At 44.7% G+C, this 25,270-nt stretch overlaps 1 protein-coding gene across 2 annotated transcripts in view; it reads left to right on the top strand.

Annotated features, from left to right (window-relative positions):
• The window catches only part of CTBP1 (C-terminal binding protein 1), an 873,727-nt gene that overhangs the window by 304,344 nt on the left and 544,113 nt on the right, over positions 1–25,270 (top strand). For both annotated transcript variants that reach the window (XM_077477948.1, XM_077477945.1), the window contains exon 3: positions 22,742–22,840. In XM_077477948.1, the coding sequence (XP_077334074.1) occupies positions 22,742–22,840 (99 nt within the window). The remainder of the gene's footprint in view (positions 1–22,741; positions 22,841–25,270) is intronic.

Consider the following 25,270-nt stretch of genomic DNA (forward strand, 5'->3'; position numbering starts at 1 on the left):
TCCCCATGTTGATGTGGAGAAGGGGCTCATCCCCACAACCCTGAGCGGTGGTTGTGGGGGTCTGCGGGCGGGGGCTTATCAGAATCTGGAAGCCCCCTTTAACAAGGGGACCCCCAGATCCCATCCCCCCGTTTGAAATGGTAAGGGGGTACAAAAGTACCCCTACCATTTCACAAAGAAAGTGTAAAAATTGTTAAATAAGACAAACACACTTTTGAAAAATTCCAATTTTTAAAAAAAAATTGACGCGGGGTTCCCCTTAATATCCATACCAGACCTGAAGGGCCTGGTAATTGAATTTAGGGGAACCCCCGCGCTTTTTTTTTTTTTAATCAATGAATGAATGAATTGTCGGCTAATACAGAGAACACTCATTGAGTGTTCTCTGTATTACAGGAGCCGACAATATAGCCACAAGTGATTTTAAAAGACTTTTTTTCCTGCACAAATGACACTTTGTGCAGGGACAGTTCTAAGCATGGGAAACATGCGCTCCTTCACAGGCATACTATAGACACCCCCCAGGTATGACATTTAAAGGAATATTACACTTTTATTGTTTCACTTTAATCATTATTAAAATCAGTGCTCCTGAAAAAACTGAAGTTTTTAAAACTTTTTTTTGCATTGATCCATGTCCCCTGGGGCAGGACCCAGGTCCCCAAACACTTTTTAGGACAGTAACTTGCATATTAGCCTTTAAAATTAGCACTTTAGATTTCTCCCATAGACTTGTATAGGGTGTCCCGGCTTTTCGAATTTGCCGCAAACAGCCCAAATTGTTCACTGTTCGCTGAACAGGCGAACAGGCAGTGTTCGAGTCGAACATGAGTTCGACTCGAACTCGAAGCTCATCCCTACTCTCTACGCTGCTATCACACTACAAATGGCCTCCATGGAAAGAATACTTTTATAGTGTGGGGCGGGATTAAGAGCAATGAGGCATGATTGGATACAGTCATCATGACAGTCCAATCATGGTTCTAACAGTGCTCTGTGCCCTGATTGGGCGAAGCTTTTATTGCTTCAGCCAATCAGGGCTTTCAATGCACTGTGCGGCGGCGCAGTGCATTGTGGTTGTTCGGTGGGCCGAACAAACGGTCGAATGACCGGATAGTTTGGTTGTTCAGAAAACGGCCGAACAGCCAATATTTTGACCCAAACTCATGCTCTGTCCGAACTGTTCGCCCATCCCTAGCCAGGATATAAGTAGGGTAATGTGTAAACTAGGCAGGATATTTGTAGAATCACTGTATGGGTTGGCAATAAAATGTGTAAGGTCATGAGTATAGGTTGGGCAGGATGAGGCAAGAATAATAGATCTGTGTTAAGGAAAATGTAGGTATGTTTAGGGAGTAGGTTGGACAAATGGGGATAGGGTCACCAATATTGGTTGGACAGGATGTGGAGAAGGGCAGACTGGGGATATTATGGGATTAGCAGGATGAGAGTAGGGTAAATGGTGGGAGCTGGGCAGGATATGGGTAGAGTTAGGGAAGTGAGCTAGGCAGGATATGGCTAGAGTTAGGGGTGTGAACTAGGCAGGATATGGGTAGAGTTAGGGATGTGAGCTGGGCAGGATATGGCTAGAGTTAGGGGTGTGAACTAGGCAGGATATGGGTAGAGTTAGGGACGTGAGCTGGGCAGGATATGGGTAGAGTTAGGGGTGTGAGCTAGGCAGGATATGGTTAGAATTAGGGACGTGAGCTGGGCAGGATATGGGTAAAGTTAGGGGTGTGGGCTAGGCAGGATATGGGTAGAGTTAGGGGTGTGAGCTGGGCAGGATATGGGTAGAGTTAGGGGTGTGAGCTGGGCAGGATATGGGTAGAGTTAGGGACCTGAACTGGGCAGGATATGGTTAGAGTTAGGGGTGTGAGCTAGGCAGGATATGGGTAGAGTTAGGGGTGTGAGCTGGGCAGGATATGGGTAGAGTTAGGGGTGTGAGCTGGGCAGGATATGGGTAGAGTTAGGGACCTGAACTGGGCAGAATATGGTTAGAGTTAGGGGTGTGAGCTAGGCAGGATATGGGTAGAGTTAGGGGTGTGAGCTAGGCAGGATATGGATAGAGTTAGGGGTGTGAGATAGGCAGGATAAAGGCCATGGTCTGGGTTTCATAGAGTGCAGGTAAGGTCATGGATGTAGATTGGGTGCTGGTTCACAAAAAAAAGACCTGTGCAGATCTCTAAAGTACATCACCCATGGGGTGTTTTAATTTAACCTTGGTGCTTTTACGAGGACCAAAATAAAATCCAGGTGAAAGTGCAAAGATTTTAATTATAGGATGTTTTATATTTCATATTATATGTGTTTTTCTAGCATCAGATCACAGCTATATGATATAATAAAAATATCCTCCACCTGTGTGCACACGGTACTGTTATGTGACATTTTGCAAGTGCCCCGAGCAGTTCTCACCCAGGCAGAGACGCTATGAGATATTTTTCCCCTTCTATTAGAACTTCATCCTGTTTGTAGTGAAGCTGATCAAGCATGAAATGCATGGTGTTGAGAATAAATGATGTATCAGCCATCACCGCCGACCTCCAGCAATAACTGTGCACTGACATATAAATCCTCTAGCAGATGTCAGAAAAAAGTTAGTGAAATACGAGCGGTTTTGATGCGAATATAGAATGTATATGTATGCATGCATACACCCAGACAAAGAAACATTTGACGTACTCATATTAAAGTGTACTTGTACTAAATCTGTCACAAAACTGAGCAACTTAACTACTTGAAGACCAGGCCTATTCTGACACTTCTCTCCTACATGTAAAAATCATTATTTTCTGGCTAAGAAATTACTCAGAACCCCCAAAAATTATAGATTTTTTTTAAAAGCAGAGGTTCTAGAGCAGGGGTGCCCAGCCTTTTGAAGAGCGAGCACCACTTAAGCGACTTGATAACCTGTTGCGGTCCACAATGAACGGACTTTGCATATGCAGAGCGGACAAGGGCACAGCCCAATCTACTCTATAGGCCCTCCAATACGATCTGCTCAGACACAAGTCTGTTTACATCTGCCGCTCCATAGAGGTGAATAGAGGATTTGGTTGGGTTGGACCAGTTGTGTGAAAGGAGCCTTAAAGCGGAGGTCCACCCTAAAGTGGACCATCCGCTCATTGGAATCCTCCCCCCCCTCCGGCGCCACAATTGGCACCTTTCAGGGGGGAGGGGGGTGCAGGTACCTGTACAGTACAGGTATCTGCACCCACTTCCGGCGTAGATTCTGCAGAAGGTACGCCCCTTTCCGTAGAATCTACGCCCCTTTCCGAAAGTCCCCCGCTGCCTGCTGGGAAACACACGGATCCCAGAGACAGCGGGGACCATCCTTATTGCGCAGCGCGACTCGAGCATGCGCAGTAGGGAACCAGGAAATGAAGCCGAAAGGCTCCACTTCCTGATTCCCATACCCAAGATGGCGGCGGCAGCACCCGAGAGACGATCGAGAGATCGGCTTCGGGTGACGACATCGCGGGCGCGCTGGGCGGGTAAGTGTCATTATTTTAAGAGTCAGCAGCTGCAGTATTTGTAGCTGCTAGCTTTTAAAAGAAAAGAAAAAACGGCGGAACTCCCGGCCTACTCCCGCTTTAAGCAGGCCATACATGGTCAAATTTCGAACAAATTTTCTTTTCAAAATCACAAAATTAGTTTTTTTTGTGATCCGATGGTGCCCCTATTGATTTGTGAAATTTGGCAACCAAGCCTTCAATTTCACCTCATGTTGCTACAGAAAAGAATTTTCGTGGCCGGGAATCTTCTTTTCTCTCTGTAAACTTTATTTTCTTGCACATGCGCATTTTTTTTTTTCTTATTACAATTCTTGCACGATTCTCCCATCATTGATTAGAAAATCGTTAGTTTTTCAAAAAAATTCCAACTTGTCTGATTTCTAAAATTTGATTGCCGCACGAAAATCAGCCGTTACTGCGGCCCATTTGTTCGAAGTTCGACCATATATGGCCTGTTTAAGGCTCCTTTCACACAACCGGTCAAATCCAATCAAACCCTTTATTCACCTCTATGGAGCGGCAGATGTAAACAATTGTGCGAAATTCATATATGAAAATTTTTAGATACGATTTTCAAAAACAAAATTCTTTTGAAATTCAAACCATGTTAATGGCGGCATAAGGCTGCTTTCAAGTTGATGCGCAGGGGTTTACCGCAGAGCTGTACACTTGTGGCTTTCTATTATATCCTGCAGGTGTTGGGCACTTTCTGAATGCGAACCAAACCCACAGGTAATAACAGAAATCTATAGCTCAGTGCAGGTAACCAGCAGGTGCACTGAGCTGCACCTGCAAATCAGTTTGAAAGCAGCTCAGTAATCACTGAAGAACAGATATGCACTGCGATTTAGCAATAAACTTACCTTTAATAACAGTCCTCCATTCAGGTATCACTGACTGTTGCTCTTGCAGGCAGAGTGCATTTGGTATCACTCCGCCTGTGACAGGAGGCGGTGCTTTACAGGAAGCAGGGACTTATGCCTCTCTGCACCACAGCAGCTTGCATCCCCTACTGATGCTCTGATATTGCCAACCAGCCATCCCGGAGCAGGAGGTTTGTGAGCCACATCAGAGGGCTCCGCGGGCCTCTGAAGCTCTATAGGTGGGGGAAAAATGGTCAGTTAAAGTAACGTAGTGCTGTATTGCAAAAAAAAAGGCCTGGTCATGAAGGGGGGTAAATCTTCCGGAGGTCAATTGGTTAAAGTGATTGTAAAGGTTTTTTTTTTAAATATCAAACATGTTATACTTACCTGCTCTGTGCTCTGGTGTCCCCTGGCTGCACTCCTGGCTCCTCCCCTTTATCAAGTGCCCCCATGGAGAGCCACTTTCCCTGGGGGCACCCATGTGCGCACGCTCACGAGTCCCTGCTACTGCTTCCGTTGACATAGACAGCGGGACTCAGCCCCGCCCCCTGTCACTGAATTTGATTGACAGCAGCGGGAGCTGGAACGGATCGGCTCAGGTAAGAAAAAGGGGGGGCTCTGGGGACAGCTGCAGCACAGAAGGTTTTTCACCTTAATGCATAATGAATGGTGAAAAGGGTGAAAAACCTGGAGACTTTACAACCCCTTTAAGCTATACCTGGTATGGTGCATAGGGGACAATCATGCTAGAACAGAAAAGTTTAAAATGACCCAGGCCAACAATTACACTATATCACCAAAAGTATTGGGACGCCTGCCGTTACACACACATGAACTTTAATGGCATCCCAGTCTTAGTCCGTAGGGTTCAATATTGCATTGGCCCACCCGTTGCAGCTATAACAGTTTCAACTCTTCTGGGAAGGCCGTCCACAAGGCTTAGGAGTGTGTCTATGGGAATGTTTGACCATTCTTCCAGAAGCGCATTTGTTAGGTCAGGCACTAATGTTGGATGAGAAGACTTGGCTTGCAGTATCCGCTCTAATTCATCCCAAAGGTGTCCTATCAGGTGGAGGTGAGGACTCTGTGCAGGCCAGTCAAGTTCCTCCACCCCAAACTCACTCATCCACACTATATTGCCAAAAGTATTGGGCCACTCCTCCAAATCATTTGGTTGAGGGGCAATTATGGTGCGGGGTTGTTTTTCAGGGGCTGGGCTTGGCCCTTTAGTTCCAGTGAAGGGAACTCTTAAAGCGTTAGCATACCAAGACATTTTGGACAATTTCTAAACCTTGTGGACAGTCTTCCCAGAAGAGTTGAAGCTGTTATACAACTGAATATTGAACCCTATGGTCTAAGACTGGGATGCCATTACAGGTTCATGTGCGTGTAAAGGCAGGTATCCCAATACTTTTGGTAATATAGTGTATATGTGGAGCCTTCTTCCAGTAATACATTCTCTGTAGATCATATGTATAAAATCTCCTTTAAGGGAAATGACATTTTAGAAAAGCAGATCAGATTCTGGAGCTGGGTCCGTGTATCTTGGCGTGATATGTGCTGTGAAGGATGAATAATCTGTGTGTTATAATCAACACCACCACAGTTTTTTTCCTAAGGATTCTGAGTCATTGCTTGTCAGATAATCTGCCGTCATCCTTTATGCTTTCCATTTATCTTGTACAGCAAAGGACAAGCAATGTGGACAGGGGAGGTTAACACTGGTGAACCAGCAGATAAAGGAGAACTTTGATTTAATTCAAAAACAAGATGTAATTTTAAAACAAAAAAGTACTAAAATGAATAAATACTGTATAAACAATCACATTTAAGGTTTGTTTAGACTTGAGGTGGTGAGGGGGGGGGGGCAGGGGGGCATTTAAAACACACAGCCGAAGTCTGTTTTTACTGCCCCTATCCATTTCCCCTAATGACGCATACACACGCCCGAACTTTCCAGCAGACTAGGTCCGACGGACCTTCCGAACGAACAGACTTGCCCGCACATGACCGGACTTTCCGGCAGACTAGGTCTGCCGGTCTGCGTTACAACGGACTTCCAAATGAACGGACTTGCCCACACAAGGACTAAAGTCCGTTCATCTTGAACGTGATGAGTTACGACGGGACTAGAAAAGGAAGTAAATCTCGCCAATAAAAGCTGAAAGAATGATCTCTTTGCGAGCCCTGTCGCCTGGTATGAATTTTAAGGGGAACCCCCTAAGCTGAAAAAACGGCATGGGGGTCCCCCCAAGGTCCATACCAGATCCTTATCCGAGCATGCAGCCGGGCCGGTCAGTAAAGGGGGTGGGGACAAGTAAGCAGCCCCCCCTCCTGAACCGTACCAGGCTGCCTGCCAGGAGTGTTGATTGGACTGTAAAAAAAGGAGGCACCTTTGAGCATCCCAAGCAAAGTAGTAATGTGGCACACGCGCTGCGCAGCGACAAACAGTGGGTGTGACCAAACTTATCAGTGGGAGGGGCAGGTAGGTTTATTTACATAAAACCTGGGTTTCTCTGTACTTATAAAATGTACTTTGATTGCTGTGCCACAAGCAAGAGTCTCACAGACACATATAAACCTCAGCACAACCATTAAAAAAAATTCCATTGCATGTGCTTTTGTACACACTGAATAAAGACAGAGAGCTAACATTTTTTTCTGAGCCGACTGCCCGCTTGCACGAATCGGCATAGCTGTACAGTGGCCACTTTAAGGGGTATATGGGGCATGCGTGCCCGCCGCTGTTCTAAAGATCCAATGCTTGTGCCCGGTTGCTTCGATGTGCACTGGGCACACGTGATCGCTCCTGACAGAGCCAGAGTGAGGATCTGTATGTGTAAACACACAAATCCATGTTCTGACAGGGGAGAGGAGACAGATCGTGTGTTCCTAGTATATAGGAACAATGATCAGTCCCTCCCTTTGGCAGTCCCACCCCCCCCACAGTTAGAACACACTGAGGGAACACAGTTAACCCCTTGATCGCCCCCTAGTGTTAACCCTTTCCCTACCAGTGACATTTATACAGTAATCAGTGGCTATTTTTAGCTCTGATCGCTGTATACATTTCAGTGATCCCAAAAAAGTGTCAGAAGCGTCTGATTTATCTGCCGCAATATCGCAGTCCCAATAAAAAATCGCAGATCGCCGCCATTACTAGTAGAATTTTTTTTTTTTATAAAAATGCCATAAAACGAATCCCTATTTTGTAGACCCTATTACTTTTGCGCAAACCAATCAATGTACGCTCACTGCGATTTTGTTTATCAAAAATATGTAGAAGAATACATATCGGCCTAAACTGAGGAAAAACATTTTTTTCTTCTAAAAAATTGGGGGGATATTTATTATAGCAAAAAAGTAAAAAATATTGTTTTTTTTTTCAAAAATTTAACTCTATTTTTGTTTATAGCGCAAAAAATAGGGGATCAAATACCACCAAAAGAAAGCTCTATTTGTGGGGGGGGGGGGGGGAGAAAATTTTTGTTTGGGTACAGTGTCGCATGACCGTGCAATTGTCATTTAAAGCGATGCAGTGCCATATCGCAAAAAAGGGCCCGGTCTGGAAGGGGGTAAATCCTTCCAGGGGTGACGTGGTTAAGGAAGATCTCCATTAAATAGTCAGGGACTGCTTAGCAACTAACAATTTCTGAGACACGAGTATGTAATGTCCAATATAGTGTATATACAGTAGTCTCAAATCCCCTTTTTAGCACAAATCCTCCTCCCTTTCTACAACCCCAATTCCAAAAAGATTTGGAAAATCTGTGAAAAATCTGCAAAAAAACAGAATGTAGTTATTTGCAAATCTCCTAAACCTATATTTTATTCATAATAGAAAATAGAAAACATATTCAATGTTTAAACTGAGAATATTTACCATTTTAAGAAAAAAATACAGTGATTTTGAAATTGGGGTTGTAGCACAAATTCTACCCCCTCCAATCCCCCTCTTCTAGCACAAATCTTCTCTTACCAACTCCCCCATGCCCTACCCCACCCCTCACCCCCCAGGTCATATGGTCCCCCAGTGCAGTTTTCACTGGGCTCCAAGTCTCAGCCCGGATCTGTGAAATTTCTTCTTTTTTTTTTTTTTAAATAGAGAGATAGTCCAATGGAAATCAGAACTGTTGAGAGATATGATTTTGTGCTTCTAAAGCCGCGTACACACGGGCGGATTGTATGGCCTACTTAGTCCGTCATACAATCCGACGGACAGTCCGTCATACTTTCGAATGAACGGACTTGACCACACACGGATGCACAAACAGTCCGTCGAAAGCTTGCGCGATGACGTGTACAGCACGTACGACGGGACTAGAAATAGGAAGTCCAATACACAGCAATGCACCCTTCCGCCGTGTAAATCCTTTCTGAGCATGCGCCATTCTTAGTCCGTCGAACTAGCATACTCACGAGCGGATTGTCCGCTGAAACCAAAGTATGACGGACAGAATTACAGAAATTCCGAAATACTTAGTACGCCAGACTGCACGCTGAAAAAGTCCGCTGAAGCCCACACACGAGCGGACTGTCCGCTGAAATGTGTTTCGACGGACTAAGTAGGCCATACAATCCGCCCGTGTGTACGCGGCTTCAGAATTTTGCACCCAGGGCAACCGCCCTTGTGTCCATGTCCACACTAAGCCACTGGCACGGGGCACAGTCATTTTGGGACATAAAAGGACCTTTCGCAAACAGTTGTCACAAGGTTTGATGCATGCGCATTTAAAATGTCTGGGAGATATGCAAATGCATCTATAGATCCTCACAAAACAATTAGGGTTGCACCGATAGCGGTATCAGTGCTGATACAAAGCATTTGCACCAACAGTTGTGCAAATGCTCCGATACTTTTGCGGTGCAATTTGAGCCCATGCAGAATGAATGGGTTAAAAGTGCACTGCAAAGAATCGCATGTGATTTGAACAGGAATGCAGTGCTTTTTACACTGGTCCATATCATTTGGTGGAGGGGGGATTATGGTGTTGGGTTGTTTTTCAGGGGTTGGGTTTGGCCCCTTAGTTCCAATGAAGGGAACTCTTAAGGCATCAGCATACCAAGATATTTTTGACAATTTTATGCTCCCAAGATTGTGAGAAGTTTGGGGATGGCCCCTTCCTGTTCCAACATGACTGCGCACCAAGTCCATAAAGACATGGATGAGTGAATTTGGGGTGGAGGAACATGACTAGCCTGCACAGAGTCCCGACCTCAACCCGATAGAAAACCTTTGGGATGAATTAGAGTGGAGACTGCGAGCCAGGTCTTCTTGTCCAACCAGAGCCGTCTTTAATATTGATTGGACCCTGGGCAAACATTTTCTTTAGGCGCCCCTCCCCCACTGACCCCCTGCCATGCAATTTCTCTCTTCACCTGCTCTGAGGGGGAACTGTTCCCAGTGGTGTAAGTACCTGAGTTAAAGTAAACAGAGTTACGTAACGCAGTTACTTTAGAGGGTAACGAGTAATCTAACTGATTACTCTTCCCTTCATGGTAACTCAGTTCCCATTACTTGGGTGGCGTTACTGCAATTACATCTACCGCCCGGGAGGCCCGCCATGGCCGCACTGCCTGGCCGTTAGTTCCGCCGTGGGGAGGGGGGCTTTCGACCGCTGAGCTGAGAAGAGGCTGAGACTCAGAGAGACTGTCTGGACCACCCTATCCCGCCCCACCTATCCAGAGAGAGAGAATGTAGGGAGGCGAGGCGGACACTGAAAAGTGAAGTCAGCTGACCAGCTGGCACCAATCGAGTGAAGGGGAGGGTCTCTCTCTCTCTCTCTCCCCATGAGGAAAGGCATCCCTTGGAGGCATTCAAGTGACTGATGATTCGAATTGCAGTGCAATCAATCCATCCCAAGACCTCCACCACCTCTACTTCTTACTGATCCCATCCCTACCCACCCTACCCACCCACCATCACAACAGAGATGATGGGGGGGGGGGGGTAGGGTAGGGATGAGATCAGTGGTGGTGGGGGATGGGATCAGTAAGAGGCAGAGGTGGTGGTGGTGGGAGAGGATGGCACCACCACCGCTGCCCCCCCCAAGTACCACGCTGCCTGCCACCCCCCCAGTACACCACCACCACTGCCACCCCCCCAAGTACCACCGCTGCCACCCCCCAAGTACACCACCACCACTGCCACCCCCCAAGTACCACTGCTGCCATCCCTCAAGTACCACCGCTGCCACCCCCTCAACATTTGGACTCATATAAATACCAAATGTTCTAAAATACTGTATATAGTGTTTTTATTCTTCAATCAGTTAATATAAACATCTTTGATATTAAAGATGTTATAGAATGTAATTGCATTATAGAATATTTAAAAAAAGTCACAGTTACTTTGCTGAGTAACTAATTACTTTTACAATGTAGTAATTGAGTTACTAACGCAATTACTTTTTGGGAGAAGTCATTTGTAACTTAACTAAATACTTTTTTAAAGTAAGATGACCAACACTGGGTGTTCCACACGAAGAACAAGCAGCGATTAGACAGATCCGACTGCTGACACTAGGAGGGGGTAGGGCCAGCTGGTTGCAAGTACACAGGCAATTCACAGCTACACTTCACCCCAGTCATAGCAGAGCCAATCAGAAACCTGAAGTGGCCTGTGCAGTGGTGGGAGGAGAGATCACCGCTCAGCTACATTGATATGAATGACAGGCAGGCCGTGCGTGCCCCTGTAGCTAGGAGCGACCCTAGATATTAGATATCCTTCCTGATTGCCTGCTTGTTCTGCTTAGCCTGATGGGGGAAGAACAAGCAGCGATTAGAGAGCTGGCTGCTGACAGGAGGAGGAGGGGTGAGCGGGATTAGTACACAGACAACCCCAGCTGCGCCTCTCCTCTGTCATAGCACAGCCAATCAGAGACCCGTAGTGCCCCGTGCAGCGGTGGGAGGGGAGATCGATCAGCTACACTGATGACAGGGAGGCTGCATGGGCCCCTATAGCTAGGAGTGATCCAAGATATTACACCTATGGCAAGCTCAAGGGGCAGCTGCTTTGGGCCCCACAAAAATGATTGGGCCCTGGGCAGCTGTCCCTTTTGTCCTGCCTTAAAGAGGGCCCTGCATCCAACATCAGTGCCTGACCTCACAAATGCGCTTCTGGAAGAATGGTCAAACATTCCCATAGACACACTCCTAAACCTTGTGGACAGCCTTCCCAGAAGAGCTGAAGCTGTTATGGCTGCAAAGGGTGGGCCAACACAATATTGAACCCTATGGACTAAGACTGGGATGCCAATAAAGTTCATATGTGTGTAAAGGCATGTGTCCCAATACTTTTGACAATATAGTGTAGGTAGACATGACGGTCAGGTATCCGCACATTTTATTTGGTAGTGTATTATTTTGTCCCCGGTCCCTGCAACAATAAAAAAGGGTGCATATTGGAAGGAGTGTAAGACACAAGACAGGCTGAACACAATTATAAGTAATTTTATTCTAAATATATATGTATTTCAGCATAGTATTCAACTATTTGCCTGGAGTTTCACCATTTAACATTTTAAGAATGACAGAATACCATGCAATGAAACATCGATCTAATAAACATTCGCCAGAAAAATTTGAAAATGAGAATCACTGAACCTACAAACGAAAGAGGCTGTAGCACGCTAAAAGAAAATGCAACTGTATACCTAGACATATTATAGTCAATTGGGGTTTCATTAAAGCCCAAGGGAACTTTTACTGGCAGACAAGAAAATATTCTCATGATTTTCACATCTATCCAGAACAGAAATTACCACCGAGCCTGCAAATGAGAGACATTTTCTATTGCTGTGTTGCATTTGTGGGCATGGGTAATGAGACAAGTAACTCCCAAGTTCCTAGCAATGGAACTCACATGTTCCTATCATTATGTACATCGTTTAGATACCCACCAATGACCACCCTATCAGATTTGGATAAGGGTCCCCACTCCTACAATTCAGTTTTGGAACCAAACCAGGCTGCTATTGTTTTTGATCTTTCATTCCTCAAACTCACTCTGAACCAAGTGGTCCTATCTCATTTTGCAGCCTTGAAAATTATTATTTTGGTCTTTTGCTCTTTCAGCTCATTTACTAACCTATTGAATAAACTGCCACTTTCTAGAGACGGTGTGTCTAATTTTATAGGCCATGGGAGAGAAACATAATGAAGACTCAAAGCGGTCTTATTTGTCTTCTGTTTAGGCTTCCAACAAATTAATTGATGTGCTTTGGTTTGTTGACCTTAGGTAGGCCTGATGGATAGCATTGTCTTCATAAACCTTGCTATTTCTTAGAGCAAAGAAGCTTAGTCCAAAATATGTCAGAGGGTGGCCAAGTGTATCTACTTCTGTTTAAATAGGAAAATTTTAAATTTTACAATTAGAATAGAGGACAAATTTTTCAGTAAGGATAATTGTTCCACTGACAGCTTCCAGGTTACCTTCAATTTGGAGAGATTTCTCCTTATTTATGGTAGTGTTTTCACTCTCCAGTGGGCATACGGAGGATCTAACTCTTCCTCAGGCTATCCAAAACTTGAAAACAAAGTTTATGGTGGAGTTCAGCTCTACTAACGGCGTGATGTTGGCTTCTGTTCACAATTTCTCGGTTCAGCTGCTAGTATCAAGTCACAGTCAATACTGCTCTTCCAACACAGGTTATGTATTTACTACAGGGAATGGCTTCAGTCACATGCAATAGACAAGAGCTAGTGTAGAATAAACTTAAAGAGGAAGTAAACCCTGATGGGTTTACTTACTCTTTGTCTCCCTGCAAAGGTAAAGCATAATGGGCTACTATGCATCGCCTAGTAGCCCATTATGTGTCACTTACCTGACACAGGAGCCAGCGATGTCACCGTTGTCCCCTGTAGCACGAATCGTCCATCTTCTTCCAGGTATCGCTGCTCCGGCCACTCACAGTGTCAGAGCAGTGATAACGTCACTCCCGCACATGTGCTCAGGAGCTGCCACTAAAGGCATATCGCCGTTAGCAGTAGCATGCTTGGTGCGCCTGCGTGCCACTGTCTACGGCGCATGCGCCGTAGACAGTGTTGCCTGTCTTTTTGTAAATATCTCCTAAATTGTGTAGGTTTAGGAGATATTTCTTGGACCTACAGGTAAGCCTTAATCTAGGCTTACCTGTATGTCAAAGTGGTTTGTAAGGGTTTACAACCACTTTAAGCAAGCCATAGATTATACAGTTTTCTTTCCTTTTACCATGGGTGAAAGGAAAGAAAATTGCTCGATTCCTCCATCAACACAGTCAGTGTTGATGGGGAAATCCCTCTCACAATGCTGTTATGTTCTGCTGATGGGGAGTAGTAATCGCATGGAAAACAAAATCTGAAAGGTTGGTTGTACTGAAGTCGATCCATCGATCAACTTCAGTATAACCAGCCTGCCTATAGATGGATCAAATTTTAGCCAGTCCTTGCTGAACTAGCCAAGGTTTCATTAGCCTATGGCCGGCTTTAGTAGTAGTGGTATTGTCAGTCAATTCAGTTACTGAAATTTTGCCTACTATCTAAGGCAGGCCTTAGATGGTGCAAATTTCTTTCCTGAAACTACAGGTTGCAAGAAAGAAATGTGCACAATTCCCCCATTAACATGGGCTATGTTGACAGGGGAACCAGCAATTGTCCTCTCCTGGTGGATGGGGGTGAGGGAACCCTTCCCCGCCGGGAGAAGAAAGTGATTATCCCGCTAAACCGGCCAAGATTCGAACATGTATAGCTGGCCCTAGCAGATAAGGTTACTTCTGAGCATCAGAATGGTCATAGAAGGCTCAAATTTTAATAAATCAGTCAAAGTTTGAGCTGTGTCTGGCCATGCAGGCACATCAAAACTCAACATAAGTCCCTTTAAAAATTGATGGAATTGGATGGAAAATTATTGTCAGAACAGTAATTGCATCTTATCAGATGCAGTCACAGTTCTTCAGTGCCATTATTTTCAGGCAGCCGTTCCATTCCTCCATTCATACTGTTTAGCTGAACGAGAAAAAATCTAGCTATGTATGACTAGCTTAAAACTTTATCTGATTCCTATTAACTTTTGTTGAAAGAGGCAGGAAGGAAAATCTAGGCATTGTTCAGGTATGCTGACAGCCGCAGGTTTACAAATGTTTGGGGTGACTGCTGTCCCTGTCTTGGTTTTGGAAATCTGGTAAAACCAGAAGCTATTAAGCCTAGAAGAATCGTAGAGTCAGAAAAAATTCCAAACATTTACATCTTCTGTCAGAAAAAAGTAAGAATCTCTTGAACACCTTCTGGAATCTTGCTGTATGAAGGCAAGCGAGATCAGTACGAGTACATCATGCGGTTTTAAGTGGTCATACCAATCTTGGTATGATCCCAAGCTTTTAAGGGCAGAAGAGAGATCTGGGTTCTAAGAAAAAATTTTTTTAAATGCCCCCTGTCCCCCCATGTTTGCACACAAAGGTGAACGCACACCATGGTCCCACAATCGGTATGTAAACAGCACCTAACATGTGAGGTATCACTGTAAAGGTCAGATTGAGAGCAATAATTCTACCACCAGACCCCCTGTGCAACTTTAAAGTGGCAACCTGTAAAGGCTTTTAAATTGTTGCCTATAGATAAAATAATGTACGTAGTTTGTCATAGTTACATAGTTGTCAGGTTAAAAAAAATATATACAGTGGCGTGAAAAAGTGTTTGCCCCCTTCCTCATTTCCTGTTCCTTTGCATGTTTGTCACACTTAAGTGTTTCGGAACATCAAACCAATTTAAACAATAGTCAAGGACAACACAAGTAAACACAAAATGCAATTTGTAAATGAAGGTGTTTATTATTAAAGGTGAAAAAAAAATCCAAACCATCATGGCCCTGTGTGAAAAAGTGATTGCCCCCCTTGTTAAAACATACTATAACTGTGGTTGTCCACACCTGAGTTCAATTTCTCTAGCCACACCCAGGCCTGATTATTGCCACACCTGTTCACAATCAAGGCATCACTTAAATAGGAGCTGCTTGACACAGTAAGGTCCACCAGAAGATCCTTAAAAGCTACACATCATGCCGAGACCCAAAGAAATTCAGGAACAATTGAGAAAGAAAGTAATTGAGATCTATCAGTCTGGAAAGGGTTATAAAGCCATTTCCAAAGCTTTGGGAATCCACCGAACCACAGTGAGAGCCATTATCCACAAATGGCGAAGACATGGAACAGTGGTGAACCTTCCCAGGAGTGGCCGGCCGCCCAAAATTACCCCAAGAGCGCAGCGACGACTCATCCAAGAGGTCACAAAAGACCCCACAACAACGTCCAAGGAACTGCAGGCCTCACTTGCCTCAGTTAAGGTCAGCGTTCATGCCTCCACCATCAGGAAAAGACTGGGCAAAAATGGCCTGCATGGCAGAGTTCCAAGGAGAAAACCACTGCTGAGCAAAAAGAACATCAAAGCTCGTCTCAATTTCTCCACAACACATCTTGATGATCCCCAAGACTTTTGGGACAACATTCTGTGGACCGATGAGACAAAAGTGGAACTCTTTGGAAGGTGTGTGTCCAAGTATATCTGGCGTAGAAGGAAGACTGCATTTCAGAAAAAGAACATTATACCAACAGTAAAATATGGTGGTGGTAGTGTGATGGTCTGGGGCTGTTTTGCTGCTTCAGGACCTGGAAGACTTGCCGTGATAAAAGGAACTATGAATTCTGCTGTCTACCAAGAGATCCTGAAGGAGAATGTCCGACCATCTGTTCGTGTACTCAAGCTGAAACGAACTTGGGTTCTGCAGCAGGACAATGATCCTAAACACACCAGCAAGTCCACCACCGAATGGCTGAAGAAAAACAAAATGAAGACTTTGGAGTGGCCTAGCCAAAGTCCTGACCTGAATCCTATTGAGATGTTGTGGTATGACCTTAAAAAGGCCGTTCATGCTCGAAAACCCTCTAATGTAACTGAATTAGGACAATTCTGCAAAGATGAGTGGGCCAAAATTCCTCCAGGACGCTGTAAAAGCCTCATTGCACGTTATCGCAAACGCTTGGTTGCAGTTGTTGCTGCTAAGGGTGGCCCAACCAGTTATTAGGTTTAGGGGGCAATCACTTTTTCACACAGGGCCATGATGGTGTTTAATAATAAACACCTTCATTTACAAATTGCATTTTGTGTTTACTTGTGTTGTCCTTGACTATTGTTTAAATTGGTTTGATGTTCCGAAGCACTTAGGTGTGACAAACATGCAAAGGAACAGGAAATGAGGAAGGGGGCAAACACTTTTTCACACCACTGTATAAAAGGTAAAAAATAAATAAAAAAGATATATATATATATATATATATATATATATATATATATATATATATAGAGAGAGAGAGAGAGAGAGAGAGAGAGAGAGAGAGATATACAGCCTTGGCCAAAAGTTTTGAGACTGAAACAAATTTTAGATTTCACAGTCTGCGGCCACAGTTTTTATGATTACAATTTGCATATACTCCAGAGTGTTATGAAGAGTGATCAGATGAATTAAAATGAACTGAAAAGTCCCTCTTTGCCATGAAAATGAACTTAATTCCATAAAAAATATTTCCACTGCATTTGTTAAAAAGGCTTCAGGATGCCCAAGAAAGTCCAGCAAGCGTCAGGACCGTCCACTACAGTTGATTCAGCTGTGGGATCGGGGCACCACCAGTACAGAGATTGCTCATGAATGGCAGCAGGCAGGTGTGGGTGCATTTGCAAACACAGTGAGGCAAAGACTTTTGGAGGATGACCTGGTGTCAAGAAGGGCAGGGAAGAAGCCACTTTTCTTCAGGAAAAGCATCAGGGACAGGCTGATATTCTACAAAAGGTACAGGGATTGGACTGCTGAGGACTGGGGTAAAGTCATTTTCTCTGACGTATCCCCTTTCTGATTGTTGGGGCATCAGGTAAAAAACCTGCCAGGAGAAGAAAAGGTGATCGCGACCATCAGTCCTGTGTCATGCCAACAGTAATGCCGCGTACACACGAGCGGACTTTTCAACATCCAAAGTCCGACGGACTGATTCCGTCAGACTATTCGATCGTGTGTGGGCTGCAACGGACTTTTGATTTACCAAAGTCTGACGGACTTTAGAATATGGAACATGCTTCAAATTTTCCCGACGGAACTCCGCCGGACCCGGTCCCTTCGAAAAATTCGCTCGTGTGTATGCTATTCCGACAGACTAAAACCGACGCTAGGGCAGCTATTGGCTACTGGCTATGAACTTCCTTATTCGAGTCCAGTCGTACGTCATCACGTTCGAATCCGTCGGAGTTTAGTGTGATTGTGTGTGGCCAAGTCCGCTCAGTCGAAAAGTCCGTCAGAACTCTGTCAGAACTCCGGCAGAACTCCGGCAGAACTCCTTCGGAAGTCTGTCGGACATAAGTCCTCTCGAGTGTACGGGGCTTAAAGCATCCTGAGACCATTTGTGTGCAGTGTTGCTTCTCAGCAAAGGGACTGGACTCACACACAATTTTGCCTAAGAACACAGACATGAATAAAGAATGGTACAAAAACATCCTCCGAGAGCACCTTCTCCCAACCATCCAAGTACAGTTTGGTAAGAAACAATACCTTTTCTAGCATGATGGAGCACCTTGCCATATGGCAAAAGTGATAACTAAGTGGCTTGGGGAACAAAACATGAATATTTTGGGTCCATGTCCAGGAAACTCCCCAGACCTTAATCCCATTGAGAACTTGTGGTCAATTCTAAAAAGGTGGGTGAACAACCCCCCCCCCCCCCACAAATTCTGACAAACTCTAAGCATTAATTACTCAAGAATGGGCTGCCATCAGTCAGGATGTGGCCCAGAAGTTGATTGACAAACTTGAAAAAGAAGGGTCAACACTGCAAATATTGACTTGTTTGCATGAACTTAATGAAATTGTCAATAAAAGCCTTTGGCACTTATGAAATGCTTGTAATTATACTTAAGTATACCAAAGAAATATCTGATAAAAAAGATCTAAAAACACTGAAGCAGCAGACTTTGTGAAAATCAATATTTGTGTCATTCTCAAAACGTTTGGCCACGGGTGTATGATCCCATATACACAATCCTATACTCGCAGTTGAGGCAAAAACCCCAGCAAAGTCTGATCCAGTTTGCTACAGCAGGGGAACAAAATTGCTTCTTGGCATTTTCTCTAAGATCAAGTGCAGTATCTTTTCTAATCAGTTACCAGTGAAGGCGCTGTACTAACTGTCCTAACCTATGGCGGTAGGTCAGGGTGGTGGTGGCTCTGCAAATCCACTGTTGTGATGGTAACCTGGAAAGTTAGGATTGGGGGATTCTAAACCAGACTGCTTAATGAATGGAGGGTCGGGACTAGGTCCCTTCTTGAGAAAGCCAGAAGGGTTACCCCCTGGTAGGGTTGGAGCTGCACTGATCTGGCTGAAGGCGGGGCTCCAAAAGAAGCCTGCGGTGTATGTGCCCCTGAAGTGGCAGTGCCATAATTCTCACTGTGAGTGGGGTGTCACCGTGATTTTATTGGCACCTAGGTCACTGCACCATACACACTTTTTTCTTGGGCCGGGCCTTTTGACTAAAACCAGAGGAATTTTTATTCCTGGCCGAAAGGTGGGCCATTGTATTGCACAATGGCATCTTGCTTGGTTTCAGCCAGATGGACCAGTGAAGTACCCCAGACCCCGTCTGGAGCCTAACGCCCCAGGGAATCAGGGCTAGGGTCCTTTCTATTCTGAGGAGGACTATGTGTACACCCTGTGCACGTTTTGTGTTTCACTTTTTGGTGTGCACTTTTTTTGCGTCGAGTGGCATCTGAGTATGTTCACACACCACAGGCTTTAAAAAAAGGGGGGAGGAATTCCTTCCTGATTCCCCAAGAGGCAATCAGATATTCCCTGTATCAACCTTACCTATAAGCATTGGTATCCAGTTATGTTATGAAGTGAATAACTCAACACCAAGTTCACTATATGGGCCCCTTATGTATTTATATCCCCTCCTAATCTCATTTTCTCAAGAGAGAATAAATTCAGTTCCTCTAATCTTTCCTCATAGCTGAGGTCCTTCATGCCTCTTAACAATTTGGTTGCTCTTCTCTTCACTTTTTCCAGTTCCCCGATATCTTTTTTGAGAACTGGTACCCAAAACTGAACTGCATATTCCAGATGAGGTCTTACTAATGACTTGTACAGAGGCAAAATTATCTCTCTCTCTCTCTCTCTGCAGTCTAGACCACTCTTAATACAATAAAGGGCACCATTGTCCTGTTAAACAGATTTCCCTTCCCTAAACATTTCAAAGAGTTAACAGGGAGTAAGAGGAAATATCTAAAAATTCAGGGAAAACCAACGCATCTAACACAGTTGCCCCCAGAACAAATGTCACTTTTGTAAGTTTTCCTCTCATCTACTGTTGTAGGGCCAACTGTAAAATGTAAAATTTTTGATTACCTTTTCTGGTACAATGTTTTGTCAGTGCGTTATGCCCGAGTGCATTATGTCGGGGCCTTGAGACCCAGGGGCTAAGGCAGACAAGGGGGAATGGGGAAGAGAAAAACAATAAAAAATAAACAAAATAACAAAACAAAAACAACCCAAAAAATAAAAAAACACCCACGACAGTGAGGGGTGGGGGGGGGGGGGGTCAGGGGATGATAATTGTAGAACAGAGCAGCGAGAAAGAGGCCCAGAGACAGAGAGAAAGTGGGAAAGGGGGGTCCCCCCAGGCTGGAGATAGGGTAAAATTTAATTTAGAGTGGTGGAGGATGCTGGACATTTTTTCGTGGGTCATAAGGGTCATCAAGGTATTCTTTACCTCTGCGAATGAGACAGAGGGTTTTTTCAAAAGCCCTCGCTATTGTTCGTTTGGCAGCGATAAATAAGTATGTGGCTAGTTTCTGTTGGTGAGAGAAAAGGCCCAGGAGCAGGCAATGGAATAATGCAAATTTGGGGTCCTTGTGGAAGGGGACATGAAATAGGGAGGATAGTAGGCCAAAAACCCTTGACTAGAATCCTACAAGATGGGGCAAGACCACCATGCTTGCAGTTCATCTCCTCGTTGACCACAACCCCCGAAAGCATCTGTCATTGCATGATGGGTTTGACTTGGCGATACGGGCTGGGACCCAGTACCAGGCAGGAAGACCTTATAGGCCGTCTCCAACGTGGCAGTGTTAAAGGAGCATTTTAGCAGGACCAGGCCTTACTCCAGTCTGCTAAATCTATGGGGGACAGGTCACGTTCCCATTTAAGCACATAGGAAAGGGTAGTGGAAGTGCTGCCAGCAGTTAGTAAGGATTAGATCATAGAGATGGTGCCACAAGCTCCTGGATAATGCTGGCAGGTGTGCTCAAAGGCAGTCATTTGATATGGAAAGGAGCCAAGGCGCCGGAGGGAAGTTATCCAGTGTCATAGCTGAATGTAATGGAAGAGCTCGGCAGGCGTAGCTTCATGGGTTTCTTGAATCAAGGACCACATTGGGAAGGCACGGGTATTAAGAAATTGACAAACCAGTGAGAACCCATGGGCGAGCCACCACGAAAAAATAAGGGGTTGTTCCGAGCCAGGTGGGAACAAAGGATTATTCAAGAGGGTAAGCAGCGGCAGGAATGGGGACATAAGTTTCGTATCGGTGGCATAATTTCAGACTGTGTATCATGAGGGGGTTGGCAGAAGGCGGTCACATTTTAGGGGGAAGCCACAATATATCCGAGAGAGGGACCGACGCACAGTTAGGTACCTCCAGAAGAACCCATAGGGTAATGTTAGACGTTGCATGGAGTATGGAGAGTTGGGAAATTTGAGCTGCCTGATAGTACTTTGCAACGTTCGGAACGCCCAGCCCGCTCCGTAGCCTATGAGCATAGAGAGTAGAGCGGGAAACCCTGGGGCGTTTATGTGCCCTGATAAAGGTGAGGAGTCTGTTCTGAAGTACATGCAGATAGAAGGCAGGGACCCGGACAGGAAGAGATCGAAAAAAGTAAAGAATCTTTGGGGGAATGGACATCTTGACTGTGTGGATACGGCCGATCCAGGATAAAGTGGGGAATCGGCAAGACGCCTTGAGAGCCGTGATTGTGCGCAAGAGTGGGTAGTAGTTGGCGGAGAGAAGGGAAGCATAAGAGGGGGTCAACTTGATGCTGAAGTAGTCCAGTGAGGAGCTTGTCCAACGGTAGGGGAAGGAAAATTGGAGATGTAAGGCTAAGGGACCTGGGAGAGTAAAGTTCAGGGCAGTTGTTTTGTGTGAGTTGATTTGGAGCCCCGGTTTGGTAGGGTGACGATAGGGTTGGTAAGGGTCAAGAGGGCATCGTCGGCGAACATGTTCAATTTATAGCTGTCACCTGCGTAAGGGATGCCGGGGATATTGGGGTCTGCCCTAAGGGTAATGGCTAGTGGTTCGAGGGCAAGCACAAAAAGGACCAGGGATAGAGGGCACCCTTGCTTCGTTCCCCTGGAGATAGGAAAGGAGGGCGTTCTATGACCTTTTCAACCACTGACAAAGGTCACCAGTAAAATATAGCTCAGGGGTCTACAAACCTTCTAAACAAAAGGACAATTTTCTGTCCTTCAAACTTTAGGGGGGCCGGACTGTGGCCATTGGGAGAAGAAAATGTCCTGGCGTCAGTGGGATCAAATAATGCTCCATCATTGGTATTGGGGGGGGGGGGGGGTAATAGTGCCCCATTATTGGTATTAATGAAAGGAATATTGCCCCATCATTGGTGTCAGTGGGAGGAATAGTGCCCATTGTGGGTATTATTGGAAGGAATAGTGCCACATCATTGGTATTAATGGAAGGAATAGTGCCTCATCATTGATATTAATGGATGAAACATTGCCCATCGTTTGTATCAGTGGGAGGAATAATGCCCCATCATTGGTATCAGTTGAAGGAATAGTGGCCCATCATTGGTATTATTGGAAGGAATAGTGTCCCATCGTTGGTATTAATGTAAGGAATAGTGCCCCATCATTGGTATTAATGGAAGGCATAGTGCTCCATCATTTGTATCAATAGGAGGAATAGTGTGCCATAGTTAGTATCAATGAGAGGACTAGTGCCCCTTGTCGATGTCAGTGGCAGGATCCAGGATACATGATGAATTGTACCTCTACTTATTCACCCCAAAAAAGTGTCAAAAATACAAACAGTACACAGGTTTTTGACACAGTAATTTATTATTTTCTCACAAATACCTGACTATTGGAAGCAAGGGAACCACATTTGCTGTACAAATTTTTCTTATTGACAGAAAAAGGATGTTGTGTTCCTAAAATTACTTTTGGCTTATGTAATGTGTCCAGATTGGATGCAAATGATGGTTTGTAGACTTGTTTAATACAATGTAGTAAAACTTTATGTGCATAGATGGATCTCATTTATTCTCCTTTATTACAGCTCCATACCCATTAGCCTGGAGGGCCCAGCATGCCCTTGCCTCTTCCACTGCTGGCAATACAACCCCTTGGTCAATGATGCGAAGCTCGCCTGAGGCAGGTAAACAACTTCATCCTAGAATATACTTACACTGACTTGATCTCGGCTTCCTTCTGCTGTGAAGTCTCATTTATGGTTTGGCGAATGTTTATGCTGCATACACAGCTGCGTTGTCGATGGTGCAGGTTTATCGCTGACTAGTTAACCTTGCCTGTGTTTTGCCTATGGGCATTCCATATACCGAGATGATTATCACCCTTGGTATTTATGGGTTACTATAGTTTTATGTACTGATCTGTAGTGCTAGGCTTGGACTGGGTTGACCATCTATTACCGTTTTTTTTTTTCCGTCTGTTATCAGCGTGTTTGCTAATAGTAATTTGTAGTTTTGTACCTTTTTATATATTACCGTATACCATTGTACTTAATGGGTATTAAGACCCATTCACACTTATGAAGTGCAGTGCGTTGTGACACTGTTCATTTTGAAGAACAACGCAAAGTATTTGCACAAAGTATCAACACTTGCTGTTGTAATATGTTGGCAGCCTGTTCAAAATAAACAGACTGCATGAATGTATTGCATGTTAACGCACATTAAAGTGGTTGCAAACCCTTACATATACCCAGTGAGGTGATACACAGAAATTAAACAAACCCTCCTACATAAGTTGTGCATGTTTATCTGCAGCCCTCTCTTCTCTACAGCCTTCTAAAACACACAGATCAAAGGCTATTACTCATCTCAAAGGCATGGGGTGTGGATCTGAGACATTGCACACTGCACAGCACAAAGAGGAGAGCTTAGTGTAACCTGAAACCTGAGTGGAGGGAAGGGACACATAGACAAGGGTTTATTTACTAAAGCTGCAGAGTGCAAACTCAGGCTCACTTCTGCATAGAAACCAATCAGCTGCCAGGTTTTATTGCCAAAGCTTAATTGAACAAGCTGAGGTTAGAAGCTGATTGGCTCCCATGCGGAGCTGCACCAGATTCTGAGTGCTCCAGTTTTACTAAATCTACCCCACAGTCTCATAGGGAGAAACATACACCTGAGACTGTCAATTACTTTTTGTGTGCTGGAGGGAGGGGGGGGGTGTCTTCCGAGATAATGTGGTGCCTGGATAGAATGTCAGAAGTGACATGCAGATAGCAGAGGGAAGATAGAGAAGACATAAATCACACTTAGTGCTTTGGATTGAGGCATGCACACACTATAGATGGATATGCTTTTTTCATTTTTTATTCTAGAGGTTTACAACCGCTTTAATGCACTTCAAACTTTTTTGAATGGGCCCTTAAAGCTGTCCTCTAGGTATGGTTTGTATTGCATAGTTACATTGGTCCAGCATATTTGGTGTGCTGTGATCATTCGCGGCTTTATTCAATAAATGCTAGTTACTGAAGATGTTATTTCTGCTGCTGGCTTAAAAAAATACATACTAATAGCTAGAAACACTGCGACACAGACTGTTGAACAAAAATGCTAAGGTTAGTAGTTTGGTAGTTGCTACAGATCACTAGTACAACATTGCTAGGATGACATTCTTTGAGTACGTGCAAGAATGACTTTGGTGCAGATGTTTGATTGTAAGCTCATTGGGTGCAAGGAGTGAGCATATGCAGCTCTGTGTACTTAGCAATGTATATTTGACATTTCTTTGTGTATTTGGGACCCTTGCACCTAGAATAAATTGAGACAGATTTGCAAAAGCCTACAGTATGACAGAATTATCACTGTACTGTAGATGACAGACCTTGACTCCAAATATAAGCACAAAAAAGAAGTGGTAGGGAGCAGATTTTATTCTGCTGTAATGTGTTTTCTGAGCAGCTGAGGGAGAAATGTATGAATCAAGCCGCATTCTTAAACTGAAATGTAATTTGGTGTATTTTGCCATCTCTGTTTCCTCCTTTTGCCCTTCATCAACGTTCTAATGATGTTTTAAAATAAAACCTTTTCATTTTCATTACGTTCTTTATTTTAGGCCACATCATTTCTATGTCTCTGTGCAGCACTATACAATGCAGGCAGATCATGGCTGTACCTGCCTCAGTACTCATCTCACGAGCCGTCAGAGCAAGTCGGTTGGCTCTTGGGAGGATTTATGAAAAAATAAAAATGACTTTGTTGGTGTACATCGGTCTGGAAGAGTGGGCTTTCTTTGGCAGGCTACATTTACATGCAGACCACCCTAAGTGACGCCGCAAATGATGCTGCGCTGCCATGATTGAAGGACCTGAAATCCAATGAATGAAAGGGCCAGGCCAGGCATATTCAGGCTGGAAAGGAAAAGGTGATGCTGGACATCCTCTAGACCAGGGGTCCCCAACCCCCGGTGGATGACTTGGCCACACAGCGTGAGGTGCAGTCCGCACAGGGCTATCACAAAGCGAAGTCACCGCTCACCTCCAGCTGTGTGGCCATGCCCGTGAATCCTCTCCCAGCTCCTTCACCCGCCTGGCCCTCAGTGTCCTATTCCCCCTATC

Source organism: Lithobates pipiens, unplaced genomic scaffold, assembly GCF_037356315.1.
Source record: "Lithobates pipiens isolate NorthernLeopardFrog02 unplaced genomic scaffold, aLitPip1_a1.2 Scaffold_13, whole genome shotgun sequence".
In the NCBI taxonomy this organism is placed as follows: domain Eukaryota; kingdom Metazoa; phylum Chordata; class Amphibia; order Anura; family Ranidae; genus Lithobates; species Lithobates pipiens.